This window comes from Parasteatoda tepidariorum, chromosome 2 (assembly GCF_043381705.1).
Source record: "Parasteatoda tepidariorum isolate YZ-2023 chromosome 2, CAS_Ptep_4.0, whole genome shotgun sequence".
Taxonomy (NCBI): Eukaryota; Metazoa; Arthropoda; class Arachnida; order Araneae; family Theridiidae; genus Parasteatoda; species Parasteatoda tepidariorum.
Window position 1 is genome coordinate 91,704,422 of NC_092205.1, and position 13,129 is coordinate 91,717,550.

Here is a 13,129-nt window from a genome sequence, read left to right on the forward strand (position 1 = left end):
AACAAACTGCAGTGGATCAGAAGATAGAGCATTTGCCTCCAAATGAGGTTCGAATTCCAGCGGTGGCTGGTTGAGAAAAATTTTGCTCACATGTCGCACAGACCGCAGTTCTGGCGTTGCGGTAGACGGATCATGGGTTTGAATCCCCTTGCCATTGGGCCAATTGTTGGCTGTTTTCCTCACCATCTAACGCAAATGCTGGTTAGTTAAAAATTCCATGAAGATGGCTAGTTTGTCCCAATATTTGATCCAGGAGTTTCGCTGTCTTCTGCGTTGGGTGCAAAATTATAAGGCCATAGAGTTGAACATTGATATTCATTAACTCAAAATTGGGTCAGCTGTTCAAAGCTGTATATAAAATAAAATAAAACAAACTTAAAGCAAAAAATAATAATTCCAAAAATAATTTTAAAATTAAAAGTTAAACAGTTGGAGTGTATAATAAAATAAAAATTAAAGAATCACAGTTAATTGTTTTTTACAGACATGCTTTAATTAGGAAAAAAAATGTTTGTCCATGAAGTAGAAACACTTTTCAACAATACTATGTGAATATTATCATTCACCATACAGAACTGAGGTGGCTGTCACAACTTGCAAACAGATTGATAAAATATATGTACACCTTTAAAGTTTGAAATTTTTTTTTGGCACTATGCAGCTGAAAATACAATCGTGTATGGATGGTCAAATTGTTTACATTTTTTGCTCTGTCAGGACAACAAAAAATTTTGATCATTTGTTAAAAAAGCAAAACACGTTGTTCTTCAGTTAGCAAAATATCCTTATTACCAAGAAATAATTGTATAAAACATTGTTTCAGTTAAATAGATTTATTTATTAGTTAATTTCACCATGTCTAATTATTCTTTGAAATACCAAATTATCAGTTTTTTAGAAAAATTTATTATGATTTTTTTTAATGACACTATATAATAATTAGTACTACGTATTTTCTTAATACAGTACACCATTTTTGCATAAGTATATTTTTAAATATTTCAAATACAATAGGTAATTTATATCACCTATATTTACTAAATATTATGATTCTATTTTAGGTTTGTGATGGAAAAATATCTGTTCATGCGATAAAAGGAACACATCAAACTTTTATTGAAACGAGGGAAATTTCAGACTTGTTGAGCAAAACGTTTAACAGTGGAGATTGAGCTTTTAAAAGAGACTGAATTCTTTGTATTTTAAATATTTTTTAAAAAAAATGCAGCTTATTTAAATCCCTGAAATGTTTGCGGGACAAATTAATTTCATGCATTTGTTTTCTTCTGTAACAAATTTGTATTATAGTTTTCAAATCATTGTTATGTTTTTTCGTTATTACAAAAGATTCCCATTATAAATAAGATGTATTTATAATTTGTACAGACTTGAAAGTGTGTTGTATTTTTATTATTTCTCTAATTTCTATGAATAAAGTGTTATTTTTAAAATTGTATCTTTTCTTAATTGTTCCTTTGAAGAAAGCCCTATTGATAATATTTAAGTTAGTATAATGAAGTTAAGAATAGATAGTAAAAGAGTACAGGATTTCAAAAACAATGTGTGCTAAAAACATATACTTCAGAAATAATTTCTAAAATTCTGGAGCAAATTTTAAAATGTATTAGGGCCAAATGGAGTAAAATGGCATTAAAACCAAATTGTTTCTAATTTTTTTAGAACAATTTAACCTTTTGGTCTTCTAAAATTCCAGTCCATTACATATAATAAAACTTCGGCGACATAATGTTACCAACTTTCCAAAAGCAGGTTTTATGAAAAATGGAGTAAAAAAAAAGTCTTACTTTAGACAATTATGTTTAGAGTTACAATATTTAATTTAGTTACATAAAGCAATTTTCTCTCTGAAAATCTACACTTCAGTTGATAAAAGGGCTGTCTTAATGATAAGCATGACCCCTGGAGACACATAAATATTTTGCGCACCTATAACATGTCATACTGTATAAAATCGATGCATGTACAAAAATTTCACATACAACAAATTGAGCATTTTAAAAGATATACATTTAAAAATAATTTCGATGGTAACCATTTATAACCATTGATAATTAAAATTTAAATAATTTTCAAAAAAATTTAAAGCTAATTAAATAAATAAAAGGTATAACTATTTATTTAAAATGTTAATGAACTATTTTAAATGAAATTTGTGAACTTTTATTGTCGTTTTAGCATTAGTGAAGCATTTTTAGACAAATGGACATGAGTTTAACTGAAAACTTTTTTTAATTACAGACAAGCAAAGAGAAAATGACTCTTTCACATACACTGAAATAAATTTTATGCATTGTGTGCTTATTCACACACTGAGTGGAGTTATGTGGAGCATATTTTAAGGAACGAAAGAAGTTATTTCTGAATTGTTTATTGGAAAACATTAATTTACAGTTTAAATAAAATATTAGGAAATACTTTTGAATAGTTTTTTTTAGTTTCAATTCGGGGCTTAAATTATTATTTGACATTTTTTTTTTATAAAAAAAAGGAAAACAAATTTCTCCCAATACTAGATCCAGGAGTTCCCTTGTCTTTTGGATTGACTTCAAAATTACAAGGGTACGGAATTGAACATTAGTAGGAAGTAAAAAATGGGTTGGCTGTTCAACGACGGTGATAAAATAAAATATATCATCTTGAAAAACTAATTAGAATGAATATATTTTAACAACTTAGCATGATTTTGTTCTTTATTTTTGAAATTTTTAATGTCTTAGTGCAACATTAATTTAAAAAAAAAATCAAGATAGATGCGGAGAAAATTAAGGATGCAAGATGTAACGAATATTCGGCAAATTACTTTTCTACAAGTTTTTTTTTTGGGNAAGGTTTTTTTTTTGGGGGGGGGGGGGAGGGGATTAGAAATGATTTAATAAAGAGTAATTAATAAGAGAGTATTTTTTACTATACATTATAAGTTCTAAAACTTGCACATCACTGTTCTGAAAGACGAATGAAAGAAAAAAAATTTGAAGAATTGAAACTAGAATAATGCTGATTTTTTCTTTAAAAACAAAATATATATATATATTCTGGCAAGTCAATCTCCATGCTTTTGGAACACTTTTTGTTTAGGAATTGAGAATAATTTTGTTTTGCTGGTTTCTGTTTTTATTATAACGCATCATTTTAACGGACATTTCTAATAGACTTAATACTTTTACTGTCACTTTTTCCTTGAACGGTAAGACAGACAGGTAATTATGATTTTCAACTTTAAAATTATATTTTAAGAACTAAAAACAATTTTTTTAAATTTATCTTTTGCTTTTTTTAATTAACTTTTTTATCAGTGTTTACATTATGACACAGAACTTTTTAAAAAAGTTTCGTCAGAAAAACTTTTTTAGCATCCTTTTTTTCTAAAAAAGTGAAAACGTTTAATTCCCCCTCCCCCCGATTTTTTCTTGAAAATACAGTAATTGGCACACTACACTGAGATGCTAAGTTTTAAGCTTTTCGTTTAAAAATTAAGATCGATTTTTGTTTTGCTGGTGTATATTATCTTTTTTTAATGGAGTTTTTATGATAGTGCATTATTTTTAAAAAGCGTTTTTGATAAACAATATCCCTTTTAACGTTTTATGTATACTTTCGAAAAATATTTTTACCATTAAAGTTTTATTTTAAGATTTAGTAGAAATTTTTTTTCTATTTCTCGTTTTTTTCAACTTTACAAATTTAATTTAATAGTTTTTTGTCATTTTTTTTTAATATTTAGTTTAAATATTTTTAATGAATACGTATTATAGTTTTTCCCCCTCTACCTGGCACCAACAATATAGTAGATTATTTTTCAATAATGATTATTTCATAACTCTCAAAAATCAGAGGCCGGAGACAGAGGCATGAGTTAAGTTCTGATAAAAGCTTTAAGTTATGTCTATACACTGAAAAGCAATATAAAGAACTAAATTTATTTGATATCAATAAAAGATAAAAGGCGTAATTAAATAAAAATTTATTTAAAGATATAACTAATATAATTTAAAAAATTACAAAAATAGTAACAAATAATATAGATACAGTGTAAATAAAGATTAAATTATCGTGCTCTCTTAAAACTTTTTACCATCAGTTAGTTCAGAAGGTTTCTAATTTTTTGTGTGCTCCATATGATGATTTACAACTTTCCAAAATAAATTTCCACTTCAAATGGAAATTCCTTAGAGTCTAAAGGCTGTCTAAAGAGTTGAGCATGCTGCCAAGCTTGTGGACCAATACCTTCACATAGTTCAGCAGTAATTATGAGATCGGTGGCTGCTCCTTCAAAGTCAGAAAATGTCTGCCGCAAGACTGAAATTTAAAATTTGATATTTTTGACATCTTACTCATAATTGCAATTACTAAAACATGAAATTTTTGACATTTTACTCATAATTACAACTATTAAAATATTAAGAACATGACAATTTCTCATAATTTTAACTATAAGAATATGAAATTTAGAATATTTACTCAAATTTCAATTTTGGAAAATGAAAACCTTAAAAGAAAAAACATACTAAGATAATTAATTCTTTCTTTCCCTAAGTCAACACTCAATAAAAATAGATACTCCTCAATATATTACAGACTCATTAAGTTTCACAATATTGCAGCCTCATATTACACACAGCCTCATACTACACAGCCACAATATTACAGCCTCATATGTAAAGGCAGGGAATATGTAAAATGTATAAAAAAAAAAAGCAAAATGCAGCACCAAAAAATTCAAGACTCAAAAGCAATTATTTTATAATTAACTACCATATTTCTCAAATAAAATCATTATTTTTGCTTTGATTTGGATCATTTGATGAAATTCTTTTATTTTTTCTAATTGATTAAATTCTCTGACCAACCTCATTCATAACTACACTGTAAAATGAAATGACACATATTTTCTAAATATAATCGGATAAGGGACAGTAGGCAATATTTCGAAAACCTTGTTAGGTCAAAAAAATATTTTTCCACCCAGCATTATATATCCAACTAATGCTAATTGGAATTTTTGTGTCAAAGGGTTTCTTCTCAAAACCTTGCTATGCCAAATTTTTTTCTGAAATAGAAAATGAACTTTTTTTCACAAAAATCACAATGTAAGTTCATTGTAGCCCAATTATTTTCTATTTAATGCATACTAATTATTTCTGTCTTACTTTTAAAAATAAAATTATCATTGTTGTATTTAGACTTATAGTCAACTATCACTACATACATATTTAAAAGTAGCTATTCTACTTCGATGCTAAAACTACAAAATTGTATAAAATATTTGAAAAAATATACCCCCAATATATCAAATGACTATAGAAATTTGTACTCTCCTTTGAGGCCCCCTGTAAAAATATGAATGCAATGAAATTAAAAAACTACAGACCTGAATTAAGAAAAACTTTTTCAAAACATCCTCTAGAGCTTTTGATAGTCCATTTTACTTTACCATCTTGGAATGTCGTACCAAGAAGATTCAGTCTCAGTTTTTGAATGGCAAGACCACTATTTTCAAAATCAAATTTCCATACCATCATTCCCTTAGGAGATCCTTCTGTACGTGCAAGATAAGCCGTTTTCCAATCAGTCTCCACTTTTCTAAATATATTTTTAATATCGAAAACATACGTGTTCCAATTCTTGCACCTGCAACGATCGGCAGCAGAAATTCGAATGTATTCGTCGAGAGCACAACTGTATTGAATGTGGAAGTACCTTCTTTGCACTTCAAAGTCCCCCAAATTAAATGTGTACGAAACGGATACATCTTCAGCATCGATTTCTCTTCTCGCTAATCTCCAAGCCACAGAACCAGATGTACGACCTCCAAGTTCCTCCTTATTTGGTTTAGGAGGAGTTAAGAATTCAGACAGTTCCGAAACTTGCCTCTTTAAAAGAAAGTCCAGTTTCTCTGCTGTTGCATTAGATCGGCACCTTTTGGTGCAGTAGTTGATCCAGGATAAGACGAAGCTCTCCCGGCATTGGTACATCAATCTCCTCCTCAAAACTTCCGCAAATTCACAAGAATATCGCCAAGTAACGTCCTGAGCTTCATCTTTTGAGAAAGCAATAACATAAGAAAGCTTCTTTTTCCAACCCACTTCATACAATAAGGGCTGGTCACATACATTTTCACATGGATCGCAATGAATCCATTTTTGTCTGGAGGGCGAAAACGTTTCCGTCCACAAATGGTCCGTCCAATCAACAATTAAACGCGCATCTAAATCCAATGCTCTGCAAATAAGAGTAAAGCAAATAGCCCACTCTCCACACCTTCCCTTTTTAGTGTCAAGCAACTTCCTCGGATGGTTGTAGCGTGGAAAGCGGGTATACGTTTTACAAACAGAACAATAGTAGTTTTCAACAGTTTTTGCAAACCACACTGACTCTTCTTGTGTCGGCTCAATGGAACCTCTACTCTCGGTCGGCTGGCCGCAACGATGGCATTCTGGCGCATCTACCCAGGAGAAAAACGAATATTTAAACCACTGAAGAAGCTCTAAAACCAGACAATCTTCAAAGCAGTAGCAGACATCATCTTTTAGTGTTGAAAGAGTTTGAGAAGCTTTTATAGTTAAATCGTCGATTGGAATGCACTGCAAAGCATACTGGTGAATACTGTCGTCTTCTATTAGCTTTATGAGTTGAGAAAGCCATAATAATTTTCTCCTGAATTTTTCTTCATTTTTCTGAAGAAAAAAAAAAGAAGTAAAACACATTTGAAACATAAATATAAGCTTTATGAGATGAGAAAGCCATAATAATTTTGTCCTGAATTTTTCTTCATTTTCCTGATGAAAAAGAAGAAATGTAAAACACATTTGAAACAAATGGCTTATACTTTAAAAATATTTTTTGCTTGAAATATAACAGCAAACAGTTACTTAACATTTAAAGTGTTTTCTATGGAACAAGCATTCTTATTTCTGTTTTATAAACTGATAAAAATATTTAAGGTTTGCAAACTATCTGTTTACGATCAACTTATAAAACATTTTATTTTAAGCTGTTGATGAACTTTCTTCTAATATCATTAAAAACTGTTAGTTTTAGTTCAAACTGGCAGAGGGACATCTAAAGAACAGATCTGCATAGAAGTTTAAGAATAAATTTCAAAATTCTATTTACTATTAATTGTTTTCTGCAGTGGAGTAAAGTACATAATGGGGTAAAGTATGAGAAGGATATTTTTAATACTTCTGTGTTAGCTTTAGAAAGTTTCCAATGCTCTATATTTTATAATGAAATATCAAAAAAATAATTTATTTGGTTGACTAATTTATTTGGTTGATTTGGTTATTTGGTTGGTCCTACATACTAATTTTAATGCTGTAAACAAAATTTCTCTTAAATTTAATTTTTAAAGAGAAGAATGTATATTATACAATTAAAAAAATTACCAAAATAGTATAATGGAGAAACTTAATGGGCATACTTAAAGGTATAGATGAATTTTAATGCAAGTTTCTGCCTTCATATGACAGTTTTTTCATGGAAAACAAAACAATTTCCTTAAAGTAACTAAATTCAATAAAAATAGTCTGCTATAAATACATAGTAAAAACACTTTAAATTACCACTATAGATATTAATTTTTACACTTTTATTTATGTTTCAAATAAACCAAAAACTATGACTTTTCTTGATTTTTGATTAAATTGTGCAGAGTTCAGCAAAATATACTGCATACGAAGTGAAACCTAATTTTGATAGCCATAAACTCTTCAATTTAATAACATAAAAAAAATTTGTTTTTTTTTAGAACATGTTTTTTTAAAGTATAATCATGGTACATTTATTTTAGACCATTTTTATTTCTTAAACAATGTTTAGATATGCTTTTTAGTGAAAGATATATTAATTTTAGAACTATACCCACTTTACCCCACTGTGGGGTAAAAGGGGTACATCAAAACATGTTCTTTTGAATGCATTACCGCAAGAAAACAATCAAACAAAATAGATAAATTATGCTTCAGATTTAATATTTATTAATCTAATTTATATAAAATGTATCAAAATTTTCAGTAAAATAAATTTGATGGTCTGGTTTTAGAGCCTTCCTTAAAAAAAGCTTGATTTCATACCCACTTTACCCCACCTGACGCTATTAAATATTTAGTCACCTCATATTGTACGCTATTTTAGATCTAGTAAAATCATAAAAAATATTCAGAAAACACCTTTCCAAAGTCAGGAGGTAATCATGTGACAACTATTTCTTTTCTTATCTTATGTCTGTTTTTAACTTCTTAGTTCTATCTTTTTTTTTTTTGATGATTGAATTGGATTTATTTAATTTTTACTTACACATTCCCGTAAAAGACTCCAGAGGGTCAGCAAATAGCATGTATAGGTGGCAATTTTGTCAACATTATGCCTTTATTCCTAGACATGCTGATAGATCTGAAGCTGGAAACAAACTAAAACTTTTCGAGATACGTTCTGCATTATTATTGGTAAAATTCGTCATGAATTTGCTGTCATAGAAAAATCAGATGCTAACATTTTAAAATATTAACTTAATTTAACATGTCTCTCTTTAAGCAATGCTCTTTCACCAACCTAATACTAGTAACAATGAAAAAAATATTGATAAGCAACTTACAGTAACAGGTTCTATGACGGCAAGAGGAACATCTAAAGACGCCATTTCTAACACTAATTTCTTGTTGGTAGATTCAAAACTGAAAGAAAAAGACAAACTATGATAGAAGAATATAATTATAATTTCTAAATCAAATTGAAGACAAGGGAATAGTTAATGCCAGTCTGAAAATTCTTACACTTATGGTATAACACATCAGAGAAATAATTTTGTAGAATCTGCAATTGTAATTAAGATCTTAAAGTATGTTGAAGCAGTACTTGTAATCTACCTGACTAATAACACGCTGCAAATGGAGAATAAGAACACAATTTAGTAGAACACTATTTTAGTAGGTACACATCCTTTTTGGTATATAGCTGACCACCAATAGCCGCAAGTTTGTAACTTTAGCCAAATGCTTCCAATAGAACATAATTGAGGAATGGGGAAAAAAAAAAGTCATTGGTCCTTGATATAAGACAAATTACCAGATATAGATCTAACCTTGTTGTCTCATGCTAGGAACTTCAGATAATGCTTAATGAGAGATGCAGGACTGAGTCTCCGATGAAATCTCTAGCTTGATCAAGACAGAATGTTAACCATGATGAATACATAATTGTAAGTTGTCACACAAGGTTTCTTAAGCAGGGTACTTCAAGTTCCAATACTGCATTATCAGGCCGACTTTTGGAAAAATTTCTTCAAGTGGTAGTCTTAAGTTTATGCATTAATGTATTATTCTTTCATTTAGAAATTTGATTTAAAGAAATTTCTCACATCACAACTTGTAAATGATTCAAAGACCACTTTGTTCCAACCCTGTCATGGTAAGACTTTTAAAATGTCAGAAAAATTACCAAATATTTTGTAAGCTTTTGTTTTTAATAGCCTACCGCTCAATAAAATATTTTGCAAAAAGCGTAGCAGTTGGCAGCTTTTCATTATTTTAACATGGTGGCCCATAATCTGAGAACTTTTCTGAACCTTGCCCAAAGGTGTATTGCGATAAAGGTAATTGGTGTATTGCTAACTATTGATCTGCTACTAAGAATAGCTACCCGCCTGTCGCTTAGTTCAATGATGAACTGCTGTGCAAAACTCAAAATTTCAACTAGCTCTTCAGTAATTTATTAATCGCAGATAAAAATGAATGAGCACATAAAACAGTCACAATATATAAAACATTAAAATAATAGACGAACAATAAAACCGAAATTAAACACTTATCAGGAACAACCTTTCAGCTCATAGGAAGAACAACTGAAGATACTGTCACCAAATGATGTTCTGCAACTTTTAGTTCCGTCAGAAATTGTTCAAACGGCATTCTGTAAACAGTTTTGTTGTATATCTAATGATCAAATTTATTATATTTAACACTGGTTGCCCAAGGAAGTCATTTTGACTGCTTTTTAATTTCAATTAGAAAAACACTGATGACAAAATTTCTTAGAATTTTGTGACNAACTTTTAGTTCCGCCAGAAATTGTTCAAACGGCATTCTGTAAACAGTTTTGTTGTATTATCTAATGATCACATTGATTATATTTAACACTAGATTGCCAAAGGAAGTCATTTTGACTGCTTTTTAATTTCAATTAGAAAAACATTGATGCATATAATGAAAATTTTTTTTAGAATTTTGTGACGTTTTGCACAACATATAATTTTTTTCTTATTGTTAATATTTACTAATAACATGCTAGACAACTGCAAATAATGTAAAAATATTAAAAATTAATTTTAAACAAATTTCTTTACACATTAGTTATTCTTTCACAATCCAGTGATTTTGGCTGCTTTGGGGTAATATAGGTATACACTAAGTTTCAGTCTTTCAAGGGTTAAGTCTATTCCCAATTATACATATATTTCTTTAAACTTTTGATAGGGAAGTAACGAAGGGTAGGGATGTAACGAATATTCAGCCACTAAGCGGTCTTTTTGCTGAATATTCGGCAAAGTTTTTTTTAAATTTTTGGGGGGATTTGAATTGATTTCATAAAGAGTAATCTAAAATCGTATTTTTAATTATACATTATTAGAAAATGGCTTTTACACATATTTGTTAAATTCTAAGACTTGCAAACCTTTGTTTTGAAAGACAGATGAAAGAAAAAAATTTGAAAAATTGAAATTAGATTAATTTATACTGAATTGCGAGTTTTTTTGTACTGCTGACTTTTTTAAAAATTATATTCGAGCATGTCAATTTTGTCGTTTTTCCAAAACTTTTTGTTTATATATATTTTTGTTTTATTATTTACAAATATTTTTGTTATGCTTCTTTTCCAGAGTTTTTGTTTTTATAATAGCACAGAATTTTAACAGAGCATTGTAATTTTTTTAATTGGACAATAAAAGAATTCAGTCCATTTAGACTGAATTCTTTGATTGACTGTACTGAATTTTCCTTTACGGTAAACATAGTACATATTGTGCATACATAGTACGGTAAACATACAAACATGGTATACTAAACTTACCGATAACATAGAAAATTGTGATTTTTAATGTTAAAATTATATTTTAAGAATGAAGAACATTTTAATTCATTTATCTTTTGAATTTTAGGTTAACTTTTCTTTTTATCCTAGTTTTTTGTTTTAACAGTACTTTTTAAAAAGCGTTTCGTATGAATGTTGTTTTTAACCATCGACTTTTTTTAAAAATATGGCAATGGGAAAAAGTTAATTGAAATTTTTCTTGAAAATACAGTAATTGTGAAACTGGGAAGCTCAGTTTTAAACTATTCGTTCAAATATTAATATAAATTTTTATGTTTCGCTTTTGCATATAATCTTTTTTTAATGAGTGGTTTTAAGATAGTGCGACATTTTTTAATGAGTTTCAGAAAAATTATTTCTCATTTAACATTTTATAGATATTTTTTTCCTAAAAAATATTATTTTTAGCATTAGAGTTTTATTTTAAGCATTAAGAGGATTTTTTTCTTATAACTTCAAAATTTTTTTTAAAATAGTTGTTAGTCAGTTTTTTTTTATTTATCTCAAATTTCTAATGGATAAGTATTATAGTTTCCCCCCCCCCTTTAACCCATACCAATACAGTTGATTATTTTTCAATAATGACTAAACTTATTCATAAATAAACAATAATATTTATTAATGATTTTTTTTTAAAAAAAATGTTGCTATTGGGTATTTGGCTAAATCACTATTCCTTACATCCCTAATTCCTAGAAGTCAAAAAAAGTTTATCTTTCATTTTCTTACTGATATTTTATCTAGAAAAAAAAATCTTAAATGAAATACAGCAAATTTTTTTAAATAATATAATCAAACTTATTAATTATTTATATCCACGCTTATCCTTAATGTATTTTCAACTGTTGTGATATTAATTCATGTGTAAAATGCTATTAATTACATGAATATTAACAAAGAGAACAATTTCCATTTATAATAATATTAGAAATAATAATATAGAATATTTTCAAGCATATTCTTCAAAAGAATATTACTAAAAGTTTTATATTTCTAGAAATATCTAATGTAAAATGTTAACCATTTAATTTGAATTCTTAAAGTTTATGATGTAGGTTTTGAGTTTGCGTGTTTTAAATGTAGACAGAGTTAGATTTTTGACAAATTTCAAAAATTGGTTAAAAACGTCCAGGATGAAACTCTAAACATTGTATTATTTCACACATTATGTGCTCATTCCTAATTCTTAATAATTACATTAAAGTAAAAATTATAGTTCAAACTATACCTTTATTGCAATTTCAATAATCTTAGTTAATTCTAATCCATATAAATTTAATAAAATGGATTCTGAAAGTTACAAATTTCTTAATTAAAATGCTGCAGATTTCCTACGAGCAACGAAAAAATATTTTGTTTACAGATTAGATTGCAGAAGAGTACTACGAGCTGTTTGATTAGCTTATAGCTTTGTACTTCCATTAATGTATCTTATTGTTGAGGCTTGGTAGATAGCATTAAGTTGCAGTATTAGGTTGTTGTTGTTGTTAATTTACGTCGCACTAGAGCTGCACAATGGGCTATTGGCGACGGTCTGGGAAACATCCCAGAGGATGATCCGAAGACATGCCATCACAATTTTGATCGTCTGCGGAGGGGATGGCACCCCCACTTCGGTAGCCCGACGACCTGCGCGCGAAGTCGAGCACTTTACGGTAGCACAGTTTAACGAGGACCAGTACCGCACACCCTCGGTCCCTACGCAGACTGATCCAAGTGGTCACCCACCCGCACACTGACCGCAGCCAGTGATGCTTGACTTCGGTGATCTGCTGGGAACCGTGTCTTAGTGATCAGTTCACTGCGGGACTGCAGTATCAGGTAAGAAGCGGTTTGTGGCTTGGAAGAATTTGTAGAGGGATTGGAGTTTGATCCGAGGGATGGAAATGCTGGATTCTGAAGAGATAAGCAATGGTAAAGTTCTTTACGAGCATTCTGAAATGAGCGACAATTAAAGACGAGTAAGAACTGCCCGTAAGGACAGGTCGCTGTTGTAGCGCAATGTTTTAGGGCTAAGAAAATG

At 29.2% G+C, this 13,129-nt stretch overlaps 2 protein-coding genes across 2 annotated transcripts in view; one reads left to right on the top strand and one right to left on the bottom strand.

Annotated features, from left to right (window-relative positions):
• Nucleotides 1–1,454, top strand: part of LOC107439709 (fatty acid synthase) — a 40,595-nt gene extending 39,141 nt beyond the window's left edge. Inside the window, exon 28 of the mRNA XM_071177918.1 lies at nucleotides 1,062–1,454. Within this exon, the coding sequence (XP_071034019.1) occupies nucleotides 1,062–1,172 (111 nt within the window). The 3' untranslated portion in view covers nucleotides 1,173–1,454. The remainder of the gene's footprint in view (nucleotides 1–1,061) is intronic.
• A 2,513-nt stretch (nucleotides 1,455–3,967) lies between these two features.
• Nucleotides 3,968–12,488, bottom strand: LOC107439711 (N-glycanase Pngl). The gene is made up of 4 exons (XM_016052391.3): nucleotides 12,335–12,488; nucleotides 8,615–8,693; nucleotides 5,390–6,695; nucleotides 3,968–4,317 (listed from the first exon to the last, which is right to left on the bottom strand). The coding sequence occupies exons 2-4, from the start codon at nucleotides 8,657–8,659 to the stop codon at nucleotides 4,145–4,147; spliced, it is 1,524 nt and encodes a 507-aa protein (XP_015907877.2). The 5' UTR covers nucleotides 8,660–8,693; nucleotides 12,335–12,488; the 3' UTR covers nucleotides 3,968–4,144.
• Nucleotides 12,489–13,129: the final 641 nt, after the last annotated feature.

Bases quoted from the DNA above. Each gene is read 5' to 3' on its own strand.
- LOC107439711 (XM_016052391.3), bottom strand. From the start codon at position 8,659: ATGGCGTCTTTAGATGTTCCTCTTGCCGTCATAGAACCTGTTACT. The intron at 6,696-8,614 runs GTAAGTTGCTTA...TTTTTTCTTCAG, and splicing joins CCGTCATAGAACCTGTTACT to AAAAATGAAGAAAAATTCAG. The intron at 4,318-5,389 runs GTCTGTAGTTTT...TTTAAATTTCAG, and splicing joins AAAAGTTTTTCTTAATTCAG to TCTTGCGGCAGACATTTTCT.